Here is a 13,072-nt window from a genome sequence, read left to right as displayed (position 1 = left end):
GCTTCCCGGGCTTCCAAAGCTGCCCCAACCACTACACCGGATGCCAGCTTCCTGGGCTTCCAAAGCACCGGCACCCAGTGTGGCAGTTGGGGCGGTGTTGGAAGCCAGCACCCGGTGCAGCGGTTGGAATAGCTTTGGAAGCCTGGGAAGCTGGCACCTGGTGCAGTGGTCATGGCGGCTTTGGAAGTGCCAGCCTCCCAGGCTTCCAAAGCTGCTCCGACCGGTGCACCAGGTGCCCGCTTCCTGGGCTTCTAAAGCTGCTCCAACCACTGCACCGGGTGCCAGATTCCCAGGTTTCCAAAGTCACCCTGACCGCCACATCAGGTGCCGATTCTTTGGAAGCCCAGGAGGCATCCACAGCAAATGTTTGGATTTGTTTTGTTTTTTGCAGTCCCAGGGGCTTGCAGTGTTTTATTTTTATTTTTTTGGTGATTTTTTTTCCTTCGGCCGGAATGGATTAATTGGTTTTCAATGCATTCCTATGGGAAATGGTGCTTCAACTTACAAAATTTTCGAGTTACGGCCACTGTTCCAATACAGATTAATTTTGTTAGTCGAGGCACCACTATATTTACATTAGTAAAGGTGATTTTAATTAATTTGAAAAATATGTATAGACTGAAAATAAATAAATTACAAAATAGAGCCTCCTACTTCTTCTTACCTTGGACTTCTGTGAGCCAGTCAGGCTGGTTGTAATGTTCCGAAGCAATGGTGAGGGTGTTAAGAAACACAAGGAAGATTACAAGCCAATAGAACACATTGGATTTGACAGCAGCTCGACATTTCCGTCTGCAGAACCGATTCCATCTGCGCCAATAACGGCTTCAGAAAAGCAAAGAATGCAAAAAACAGTATTTGAAAAGGTAGGAATTAACTGTGGTTATGAATGCTGTATTAATAAAATTATTGTAATATGACATGGCTCTAAAGATTAATTCAAAGTTAGTGGAAATTGGACCAATTATTTATATTAATTTTGCCTGAAAATGGAAGGTGGAATGGGAAAGGGAAATGCTGTTGTTCAGTGCAAAAACGCAACAATTTGAGAAAGTCCCGACACTATTTATTCTTTTTCAAGGCTCTCTTGCACATGGATAGCTGCTGAATGTGGGTAGCAGATGCTTTTTACATAGCTTTCTCTATATCATACGACACTGACATGGCAGTGAAATGTTCACAGCTTTGCAGCGAGCCCCAGTACAATACTCTTTTCCTTCCTGAAAGCCTTTAATTTTCATTTAACTATATTAGTAACAAGATGGGCTTGGAAGCTGCAAAAGCTACACATACATAGTCTCAGATAACTAGAATTTAATTCTATTAATAGTATTATAGTCAATCCAATTCTTTATCACAAGTACCTAGATATGTGTGTGTGTGTGTGTGTGTGTGTGTGTGTGTGTGTGTGTGTGTGTGTGTGTGTACGCACGCACGCATGCACGCAAGTGCACCCACTCACACTCTTTTCATTAGCAGTAGAATGGGACAAAGGTCCTGTTCAGAAACCACCAGCTGTTTGAAATTGAAAGAAGAGGCTATTTTTTCTTCTTTCTCCAAATAGCTACTGGATAACAAATGTTTTGCCATTGCCCAAAAAAGTCAAATGAAAAATTGGACCTTAATTGTCTCTGTGATATGGGTCTGTAACTGTTCTGAATTTCAGGGATAAGATCAATGTCTTAACAACAACAACAAAATGAAACGCCCTTGTCCAATATTATTTTCAGCAACAGCATCAGCAAGGTCAAGAATTTTCCCTTGAACCTATAACTCTACATACTATTTGATCTGATGGAATGTTCAGCACACTGTCACGTTACAATTTGTTTTCCTGGAACATACAGCCCCTCACAAGTGTCAAAGAGATTTTTGAGGGTAATTACTAACCACACAAGATATTTAAAGCTAATTACATATCTCCTATTCTTCAGAATTTAGCTTGCTTAGCAACCAGTTTCCAAGCAACATTTGCCTCCAAGATAATAACGCTATCTTTGGGGATTCTTTTTAGTAAAATTCACAAGCAAAATGGGACAAAGATCCACTTTGGCCATTCCTTTATCTCTCAATCCCTGTACCATAGTCAGCACAACCTACGCTCCAGATCAAAAAGCAATAAAATAACACACCACATATTCTCTGAAACTTATACCATTTTATCAAAAAAATCAATATTCTCCTGGCATAAATTATGATTTTAAACTGCCAATACAGTAGTTTATACTGCCCCTATTTATTTATTTATTTATTTATTTATTTAGTTAGTTAGTTAGTTAGTTAGTTTATACCCCGCCTATCTGGTCAAATGTGACCACTCTAGACACAGTCACTTCATTTATCTGGAGAAGTATGCTCAGACACCCAAGTGCTTCTGAAAAATAAAAACTAGTGCTACATGACTTCTGATTTCTGTTTTAATGTGTGTGAAGTTATTTAACTGTATTGTTACAAAATTTTAATATATAATTAATATACAGTTTGAACATAAGGCCATGCACTTTTGTTCTCTTTCTTGTCCCTCACCATGAAAAAGCATTAGAGATTTACTTTTTTGTGGGGGAGAAGCCTAAACTTTCAGGGAGGGGCCTGGATTATACCTAGCAGACAGGCCTCTCTGATTCTGACTTCACATTTTTTACAAGAAGCAGCTCAACAAGATGTTTCTGTATGCGCATGTACATGTGTTGCGATGTTACAAAGCTTACCTAAATTTAGATTTCGATATCCGATGCCTGAAAGAAAAAGTAACTTATTTTAATAAATTGTAATCATATTCTATAATTCTTCAACACAATCAAACCAAACAGACAGCTAGATACAGTAGATAGGAGTGCAGGCAGGAAGGTGGACAGACAAATAGAAATAGATTCTATACCGATACTTATTTCTCTTGTAAATGCTATGTATCAGTCATTGCTGCTGATAAATGGTGATAAACCCTTTCCCTCTTCATACTTCTACATTAACTGGTTTGTAGACTTTATCAAGGCAGCACTTGCTGTGAGCTGAGGAGCTCACTATAAACAGTTGGGGAAGGCACCCCCTGCACAGAATATGAGCTGCCTGTGGTTTATATACCATATGTTTGCTAGTGGGAAAGCTTTTTCCACTAGTTAGAACACCCATAGAAGGAATGCTTATGTGCGGTGGTCAAAATCAGTTGGATGTGATTGATGATATAACCAAGTGCTCTTTTTCAAAATGCCTTTTCAATGAGCAATGAGAAAATTCTTTCTCGGCTGAACAGATTCCCTTAAAGGAGGGGTGGGTAATTTCAGCAGGACCAACAGCCATTTTTCATATTTTCCAGAAGCCCAAAGGCTGTACCCCCACAGGAGGTAATATGACCTGAAGGATTGATACAATGCAGTTTATTAACTTTGAAAATGGGTTAACTGAAAAAAAAGGGGGGGGGTTAAATTGAAAAGACTCCCTTGTGCTCTCTAATGGTCAAATATTAAAAATTAATGTTTTGGGGAGTATGGGTTCCCCCCAGTGGTGCTCAGAATGCACCTCTACAGTTTGTCATGTTTTCAGATAGGATTTGCTTCCTGGGGGCTTTATGCATCTTGGAGGCCATCTACTGCTCAGACCTGCTTTAAAGGAAGAAGTTGATTCCCATGATTATTCAACGAGACATTGGAGGTGGAAAACAAGCCAGCCACTGGTAGCTGCTAGTCTGCTTAGTATTTTCCTGCCTTCACAAATACCAGTCCTCCAGATGGTAGCAGTTGCACGTGACCAGCTGGCAGCAGAGCAGGACTAGCATGTGCTGGATTTCCAAATAGGTATCTTATATTCAACGATCACATCAGCCAGAGCTAAGATGCTCACAGTTAGGGGGAATGCTGATAACAATTAACAGCTTTGAATTAGCTTTAGAAAGACCATAATGTAATAATTGGAACGTATATAGTGAAGAATCAACTGAAGCTTCATAACTGAGTCTCAAGTAAGTCACAAGGGAAACAAAAGGGCACCTCCTCCCATTCCATGTACAAAACTGGATTAAGTGGTTTTTGCATTTTTCTCCAACATCTGAAGACAGCAGGCTGACACGGGGCAAGAAGACCTTGCTGCCAATTCCACCACCTGCTACTCAGGGCACCACTTCATTCTGCCTAATAGAAGAACAGGCATGCTATCTTTAAGAGCACTGAAAAATGTTTTTTGTCCTTATTCTCATCTCAGTTGCTTCTATGCGAACAAGATACTTAAGGGAAGAAATGTGTGAATGTTTAATTGCCTTGTGCTCACACGTGAGAACCGAGGGATTATGTATCTTTTCCGAAAAGACAAGGTGTTTTGTTGCACTTGGGATGAAACCAAAACAAAAAGGATTGTTTTGCATAAATTAAGCAAAATTGTGCAAAACAACATGTAAACTTAACGCTTTAACAAAAATACGTAAGGTAAAGGATGCAAAATGATTATGGCTGCTGTTTTGTTGTTAAAACAAAGGACTGGAGAATATTTGTGTCTCTTTTGACAATCAGCTCTTCTGATCTTGCTGTGCTTTGTCTCTCAAAGTAAAAGAACACAGGTTTTATGTACACCTTGCAGAAATCATGGGAAACTTAATGAGGAAAGGTAGCACCTTTTTTCTTGCTCTCTCCTGGGGGCAAGGAATCTCCCAAGGGCTGAAAACTCCTTATATGAAAAAGCTTAGATGATGAAAATAAAGAATTTAGCAATGTTCTTTGCTAAATGACAGTTATGCTTTCACACTGTTTCCAGCCCAGTTCTAGTTTGTGCAACAATGAGTGGTCTCAGAGTCATATCCTGCAGCTGCATATCTGGCTGAGCACTATAATCCTGGTGCAGACAGTAATTAATTTATTTCTAACACTTCTATTTCTTGTCTTTTCTCTAGAACAATAAAAGTTTTTAGCAAGACTGAGCAATAAACTATCAAAACCACCCTCACAACATGGTTGTAAAATAAACATCCACATCATCTGCTTAAGTGTGAAAGTGTGTTCCCTCTTGCTAAATATCTGTTAAAATGGAGTGATTGTTCATAGAAAAAGGCAGTTAAAACAAATATTCAGGTTAGAAATACAGTTGGATTTAACCTTTAACTGCACTGTAAGGACATGTGTAGAGAAGGTACAATTCCTGTAAACAGAAGTGTCTCCAGATAAATTTAAACTGCCAGCTGACAGTGCGAGAAATATATTTTAGTGTGGTTCAGTGTCTAATGATTCAGTTTATTCTTTCATACTATGAACAAAACTACTGAGATTACAAATGATACATCGATATCTCTGGAGAAGATGCCAAATGAATTTAGCTATGTACCTACTGTGCAAAAAAGAGAGTAAACTGTAAGGAAATGGAAGCTTCACTATGTTTTCTTGCATTGTTGCAGAGAGCAGATCAGTGGACTCTAAAAGGTACTTGAAAGTTATCAATACCTAGGGACACCTTTAAACTTTAAATTGGCCCTGGTTGGGAAAAATAAATTAAAATTGTTCATAATCTCATAGCTCTATAGGGTGTTATTTATCTGATTTTCTCCAAAGGGGCTGAATGGCATTTTGGAAGACATTTTATTTAATTAAGTGAACAGATGTGGTAGTTGTTCCACTCTTCATGCATGTGAATGCACTGGATCTCTGGGGCATTTAAAGCTGTAGATGAGCATCTCCAACACTCCAATAGGTTATCTGATAATATCTTCCCCCCTTGCTACTTCACATCTGTTTCCTCCCCATCATATTTTTTGTGATGCTACAGAATAAATTATGTACAAAGTACCTGGACACAGCTCAGATTTCTCAAAGCACCATTAATATATCCATGTTTTATTTTTATATTTTTGTTACTCAACACCTTAAGGGGTCTATCTTCCACCTCACACAAGCAATTCTATTGATCTCATTTAAAAGCACGTTTCACACAGCACATAACAGATTCACTGAATTCACTGAGGTAATGATGTGTTATGATTACTGGTTTAGATTACTTTAAAGGAAGATTAGAAAATCTAACAGAAAATATCCATAGATATTATTCATGGTATTTACACACACAATACAGGATCAGGCACAACATATTCCTCCATGTTTTTTTTTTTTTTTTTTTTTTTTTTTGCTGCAGGACTATTTTGCAAGATAAAGTGGAGTGACTCCAGGTAGGGATAAATGGAACAGGGTTGGGAACTGGTATGCCACCACATGTAAAAATTTCTTTCTCATTACTTGAACAATTTGATTTACTCAATCTAGGGTTGATCCTCCATGCTGTTAGATTGAGTATGGAGATATCAGGATGAAGAAGTAATCCTAGTTCTCTGAAAATGAGAGTTATCAGTATTTATGACAATGAAGAAGTCATCAAATACAGATTGCTTTGCTTTCTTTGCATTTGCGATGGGTCTTGCATGATCTGTTTGCTTTCTGCTTTGCTTTCTTTGCATTTGTGATGGGTCTTGTACAATCTGCTTGTTTTTTGCTTTGCCTTCTTTGCATTTGTGATGGGTCTTGCATGATCTGCTTGCTTTTTGCTTTGCCTTCTTTGCATTTGCGATGGGTCTTGCACACTTCGCTTGCTTTTCTCTCCCCCCCTCAGCTGGAAGGGATTAATAGTGTTTCTGATGGGTCTTACAGTGATTTTTTGTATGTGATTTTTTCTTTGGCCAGAATGGATTAATTGCATTTCAGTGCACTCCTATGAGAAATGGTCCTTCGACTTACAACCATTTCGAGTTACGCCCATCTTCTGGAACAGATTATGGTCGTAAGTCGAGGCACCACTGTAGTTTAATTATTTTTTAATGCTTGACTTATGTTTTCAATCTATTCTTTTTAATATTGTGAGCTGCCTTGGTCCCCTTATCAGGAGAAATGTGGCTTATACAGTAATACCTTGGTTTACAAAATTAATGTGTTCTCCAGAACATTATGTAATGTGGAAAATTCGTAAACCAAAACACAGATTGCCATAGGAAGGGGGCGGCCCTACAAACCTACAGGCACAATGCATCCTGGGGGAACTGGAAAAAAACCTGAAAAAAACCCATAAACCGAAGCATTATTTTCAACGGATTTCCATTTGTAAACTAAAAATTATGTAAACCAAGGCATTCGTAAACCAAGGTACTACTGTAAAACAGACAAACAAACAAATCAGATATTGAGAATTCTCCAAAGACAGGTAAGGTGAAAGTGACTGAAGTTTCTTGCATGGCATTGATAGATGATCCACGTGTCCGCTCCATAAAGCAGAAGGAATCGAATGACAGGTTTGTACAACTTCTGCTTAATGGAAAGATTGATTCCACACTGCTTCTACACAGAGCACTGAAGTCTTTTGAAGGCACTGCTAGCTTTAGAAATTCATGAAGTCAATTCTTCATTGATGAGAATACTGCAGGCGGCAGTGCTACCAAGCTACACCAATTTATCCACTACAGAAAGTGTGTGATTGTAAGTTTCCAAAATTGGTTCTTTATAACATATAGCTGGGGCAGGTTGGTGCATCACCACCATCTTGCTACAGGTGGTGAAGAATAGATCAAGACTTCTTTGCATATCCTGAAATATGGTTGCATTAAGAGTTCAACCATTCGCAAATATGAACTCATATACCGTGGGGAATGAGACTTTAGTTATGGCCTGCACATTAAACAGATTGAACAGTTTTCCATCAGTATAATTTTGAAGACTGACATTAACATTTACTTCTGCAAACACCCCAAAGCATCCCAGAAAACATAAGGCTGAAAAAATTAGAACCAGAACAGCCTCTTTTTACACTATTTGTAATGGGAAGGGGATCAGAGAGGATACTGTTTTCAGCTGATTGCATTAATGTTATAAAGACTCCTAGCAACTTGCTGATAGAAGCCTAAAGAGTCTGCACCTGAGGCTGCTTTTTCAAATAGAAATGACTGAGACTAACGTTGTGATTTTGGCAACGTGACTTGAAAAATCCTGGCAAATTTTAAAGGCAGAGATGGTGCGACTTTTGCCAAAACAAAAATACACTCAATGTCTGTGTTTGAAAGGGTAGCTTTTCCCCTTACAGATGGAACAATATTTGAAAGAGGCCCCTGTGGCCGTAGGCCCTGAAGGAAAAGGCAAGAGAAGCATTAAAGCAGGATAAGCAAAAGCACCCTGCCTGGAGACTGAAAGGGGAAGCCATAATATGGAATGCTTTTGGAGCAGCAGGGTTAAAAATAAAACAGATAAAAAGTTTTCCCAAGAGGATGCACACATCACTCCAAAAAACCACCACTATTTGTGGGACCAACCCCACTCCCCCCTACTGGTGGGGATGAGCTTTCCACCTCCCCAAGAGTAAGAGCAAGATGTCTGACCCACAGTCCACTTATGGACTGAGGCAGGGATGTGGATGATGCCTTAGAACACATGTGTCAAACTCAAGGCCCATGGGCTGAATCTGGCCTGCTGGGCCATTTCATGTGGGCTTCGCAGTGTTGCTTGCTACTGTGTAGTATACAATACGTAGGCACTTACTCGGTCACCCATAATGCTCCGCAAGGATGCTGGGAATCCGCCCAGCGGGACTTCTAATCCCAACATTCCAAGCAGTGAAGAGTCAGAAAGTGCGGCCGCTTGGGCAGTGTACAGCACCTTGGAAAATGTTCTTACAGTTTCTGGCGAGGACTGTTTGATGGCGTTGCCTAGCAAAGGCCATCTCCACCTCCTCTCTCGCATTGGCTACAGAAGTGAGTGAGGAGCCAGGTGATGCTGAGGGCCGTGGCAAGCACGAGGGAAAGGTGGGAGACTTCCGTGAATATTTAACAAAACAAACAAACATGTGTGGGGCTGTGGAGCAGGTGTCAACGGGTGTTACTAAAACTCATTTTTCAGTAAATTGCACAATAGTTGTACACTTGAATATCTGCTTGCCATTATTTCTAGATTTTGATCGTAGACGTTTTACTTTCAGAGCTAGTTATTACTTATGTTATTATGTTATTACTAAAACCAGTAATAATAATCAGTAATAATCAGTAATAAAAACCAGTAATAATCAAATGAGGAGAATTATATTTAATATGATAAAGATTAAATACATTTATATTACAGATACAACCAGCCCTATGAGGGCAACCATAAAGATAAATCATATAGGGGGATATGCTGAAACACTGGTGACTGCTGTTGTTAAAGCAGTATCATTTTAAAATGTTTTCAGGATTCAGTATTTTAACTAGATAGCATTATTTCTCCCCAGTTTTCATTGTTTTGATCTCCTACTATGAAGGTCAGTTGGACAGTCCCTTTTGCAAATAAGGATTCTATTTTTGATAATTAAAGAATTCCTGCTCCTGTCCTACAGCTTATTCAACTCACATGTAATCAGTGTTCTTGCACGCGGGCTGTGCTAGCCCCAGGATGGAAGCAGGGACGCTTTAATTGTACTAAAAAGCTTTTCCTGTTGGTGATGTGCCCTTAATTTAAGACATAATTACAAAACAGGATTTTGATCATATTCTGCAAACTTTTTGACAGTTGCATAATTTATGATGACCTTAATTTTCGGTCTCTGACAAATTCCTTCATGCTTAATTGGAACTTAGTGTTTGGCTACTCGTGTCACTCTGGATTCACTGTTGGGGAGTGATACAGCTACACTGGCATTATTGCAATTGGTGGGCACCATTTTAATGTCTTTACATTTGTCATGACAAATGTCTAGGATAGTTCAGATATTCAACAGGTAGTGATAAATTAGACACTAATTAAATGCAGAGAAATAAAGTGATGCAAAAGAATTTGACCTCTGAAAATTTAAACGCAAATAATTCTTGAATAAAGAAGAGCATTTTGTGATGTAAAACCTTACTAACCTATGAATATAGCTAGCCTAATAAAAAGGTATTATTATGAATAATTCTGGATATCTTTTTTAAAACTGGTTTTTATTTTCTTTCTGCAACACTTGCCAGATCTTAGCTTGAAAATAGATCTTGTTATTTTTAGAAACTGTGCATATTTGCCACTGCTGTTATTCCCATGCCTTAAATTTTACATTGCCTGCATTAATATGTATTCTTTTATAACAGTTTACAACACTTTGTTTGCTGCATTTCCTTACATCTACAAGAAACCGATGTTTTTCAGATAGCTATCTTAATGACTCCATGTTTTTAATGGGGAAGTTACATGAAATTCGGGGGGGGGGCAACCAAGTGTCAACTCTATCCCTGGAACACTTTAAATATCAATATCTATGACAGAATCAGGACAGCTTTATATATATATATGATATTAAAAGTACGTATAATATTAAAAGATCCGTATGACTCATTTTAAAATTATTTTCAAAAACAAATCAGATGGCAATATCTTATAGGAGATTTCTTTCTTTCTTTCTTTCTTTCTTTCTTTCTTTCTTTCTTTCTTTCTTTCTCTCTCTCAAATTATTGCCTCAAAATACGTATGTTAGTACTTGACATAGCAAAGTCTGGGTAAACTCTGAGAGGTGTTACAGGTACTTATGAAACTAGTCAGTCTTCCTGCCTTTGACATGTATCATGGGCATATACCAGTGGCAAAATATTTCCACATTATCCGTCTTTTTGGCTGGCACTGGAAAGATCTCTAAATGCATACTGATGTACAAATGTAAAAAATCTGCCTCCCAACACATATTAATATAATTGAAATCTCCCAGTACTATACATTAAATCTCCCAATACAATACATTATGTCATTTTGGATTTCTTGAAATTTGATTTTCAAAGTTTTTATCCGCCTCTTCTCCTTGATTGAGTGGTCAGTAGTAGACTCCAACTACCATATTCCTTTTGTTTTTCTCCCCAACAATATTAACCCAGATGCTCTTGAAGGGACAATCAAGCTCATCCTCCTATATTTCTGTGCAAGAATATGTATTTTGGACATATAATGTGACTCCACCACACTCTCTACAATCTCTGTTCTTTTTGAACAATTTTTATCCTTTGATTGCTATATTATGAGAGTCATCTCACTAAGTTTCAGTTATCCCTATCAAGTCATATTTTGCCTCCTGGACTAAGATTTCCAGTTCTTCTTGTTTGTTTCCAAACATGGCATTCATATATAGACCGGAGATTATGTGATTTGTGGTCTACTTTCCTTCATACATTTTAATGAAGGTTATTTTTGGGGGCCCTTAGAGTTGCTTGTTCTGTTCCTGTTATTGTGCATAAGCTTCCATCTCCCTCCCCCATCCAATTCAGTTTAAAGCTCTCTTGATGATGTTCTTTAATGTGAACATATATTGTTATTTCTCTATAAGAAGTTCTATATGTAGAACAAAGCCTTGTCGTGGAATATGCTCCCCTTTACTGTGCTCCATTATATTTTTCTAGAAGACAGAATTTTACATGGGATAGAAAATAATGGATTAGGTTCCAGTGTGTTTTTACTTTCCTATGCTGGGTCTTGGTTTCTGGCAGCATCTTAAAGAGACCCTTGTAGAGATGAGATTTCTTCAAGTATCTAACTAAGGAAGCTGATAAGATGAATTCTTCACAGGAAGGTAAAATTGTTTTTGTGGAAGAAAGATTTTCACAAATATTTTGTCAATGTCTACTCACGTTAATATGGAGTTCAAACAGAATAAATATTAGAATTAAAGAGTCATAGAATAATAGACTTAGAAGGGCCCAACCCTCTCAACACAGGAATCAAAATCAAAACAGATCATATGGTTGTTCAATTTTCTCTTAAATGCCTCCAGCATTGGAGATGTTTTTCCAGATATTCAGCCTAAATCTGGCTTCCTGCAACTTAAGAAATGGATGACAGTGGGAGTTCAAAGTTCAAAAGCATATTGTGTGTGGAGCAACATGTTATTTTCTGATACACTGTCATGTTCTGGAGAGGTTGGGAGGTGATGAAAGGAAATAATAACTTAGTATAGATATTCTCTTGTTCTGCCTTAGAATAAGGCATTTCTGGCAAAACTGCAAAATAACGTTCAGCTTTTAATATTAACCAAGCTTAATAGTGGAACTAGTATGACAAGCATGAGTAAGGCTGAACTTACGCTAGCCGTGCACCACAATTTTCTCCTTCAATATCACCTCCAGTTACATTGTCAGTGTTCACCGATTCTGTCTCACTAGTAGGCATGCTCACTGCAAAGATAAGAGGGAAGAAAAGAAGAAATGTTTAGTAACTAGCCTGCAATGTACATAAAAGAGCAATTACTGACAGTGGAAGTGCTGGCTCAGCAAAAGAGAGATGGGTTAATTATGACAAAGGAATATGACCTAGTTGATGGAGGCAAATGTCTTTTGTCTGCATGATCTAGGTACAAATTTCAGCTGAAGCATGGAATCCCCAGGGAAATGGTTGGGCAAGTCTCTGTTGTCAGTTCAGTTGCATGTATAATAATAATAATAATAATAATAATAATAATAATAATAATAATAATAATAATAATAATAATAATAATAATAATAATAATAATAATAATAATAATAATAATAATAACCTGTCTCTAATGAATAACACAGCTATACATTTTCTGGCATCAGGGCATCTGAAGAACTCTTGCTCTAATCTACTGTTACATATTTTTATTGGAGGCCTGCTTCCCAACTTGTTTACAAGAACAAAGATTTTAGTGGGTTGTAATATGACCGACTGATCCTACTGTTGCTTTAACTGACTGATGGATGTGGTCTGTTATAATCTCTTTGCAACGTTCTGCTCTTTGATACTAAAAAAGAATTAGGAGGACAAGTAAGTTAAGGGAAGGTTTGCATCATATGAGCCCCACAACTGATATTTCTCAATCCATGAAAGATCTTTTGTTTCTTCAAACAAAATAGAAGAGTCAGACCTTTAATATTAATTATTTTTGACAGGCACAGGGATCTAGGGATGCAGTTTAATCACTAGAACCTTGGGTAACCTGAGTGTTCTTGTACTGCAACTTCCAGAAACCCGAGAACACAGTTGGTGGTGAAGGTTTCTGAGAACAGCAGTCCAAGAACACCTGGATTACCAAAGATTGGGAACCTTAAGCGCCTTCTCGGTGATTAAGATCAGCAGAGGAGGCCCTCCCTTGGGTTGCATTGCTAGCACAAGCACAGCTG

General features: G+C 38.1%; 1 protein-coding gene across 14 annotated transcripts in view; it reads right to left on the bottom strand.

Annotated features, from left to right (window-relative positions):
* The window catches only part of CACNA1C (calcium voltage-gated channel subunit alpha1 C), a 658,158-nt gene that overhangs the window by 163,037 nt on the left and 482,049 nt on the right, over nucleotides 1–13,072 (bottom strand). For all 14 annotated transcript variants that reach the window (XM_078376325.1, XM_078376333.1, XM_078376335.1 and 11 more), the window contains 3 exons: nucleotides 12,016–12,106; nucleotides 2,709–2,735; nucleotides 665–825 (listed from right to left, as the gene is read on the bottom strand). In XM_078376325.1, coding sequence (XP_078232451.1) covers nucleotides 665–825; nucleotides 2,709–2,735; nucleotides 12,016–12,106 — 279 coding nt within the window. The remainder of the gene's footprint in view (nucleotides 1–664; nucleotides 826–2,708; nucleotides 2,736–12,015; nucleotides 12,107–13,072) is intronic.

Source organism: Pogona vitticeps, chromosome 5 (assembly GCF_051106095.1).
Source record: "Pogona vitticeps strain Pit_001003342236 chromosome 5, PviZW2.1, whole genome shotgun sequence".
NCBI lineage: Eukaryota > Metazoa > Chordata > Lepidosauria > Squamata > Agamidae > Pogona > Pogona vitticeps.
Note: the sequence above shows the minus strand (reverse complement) of the source record. Positions and strands in the feature narration are given on the sequence as shown.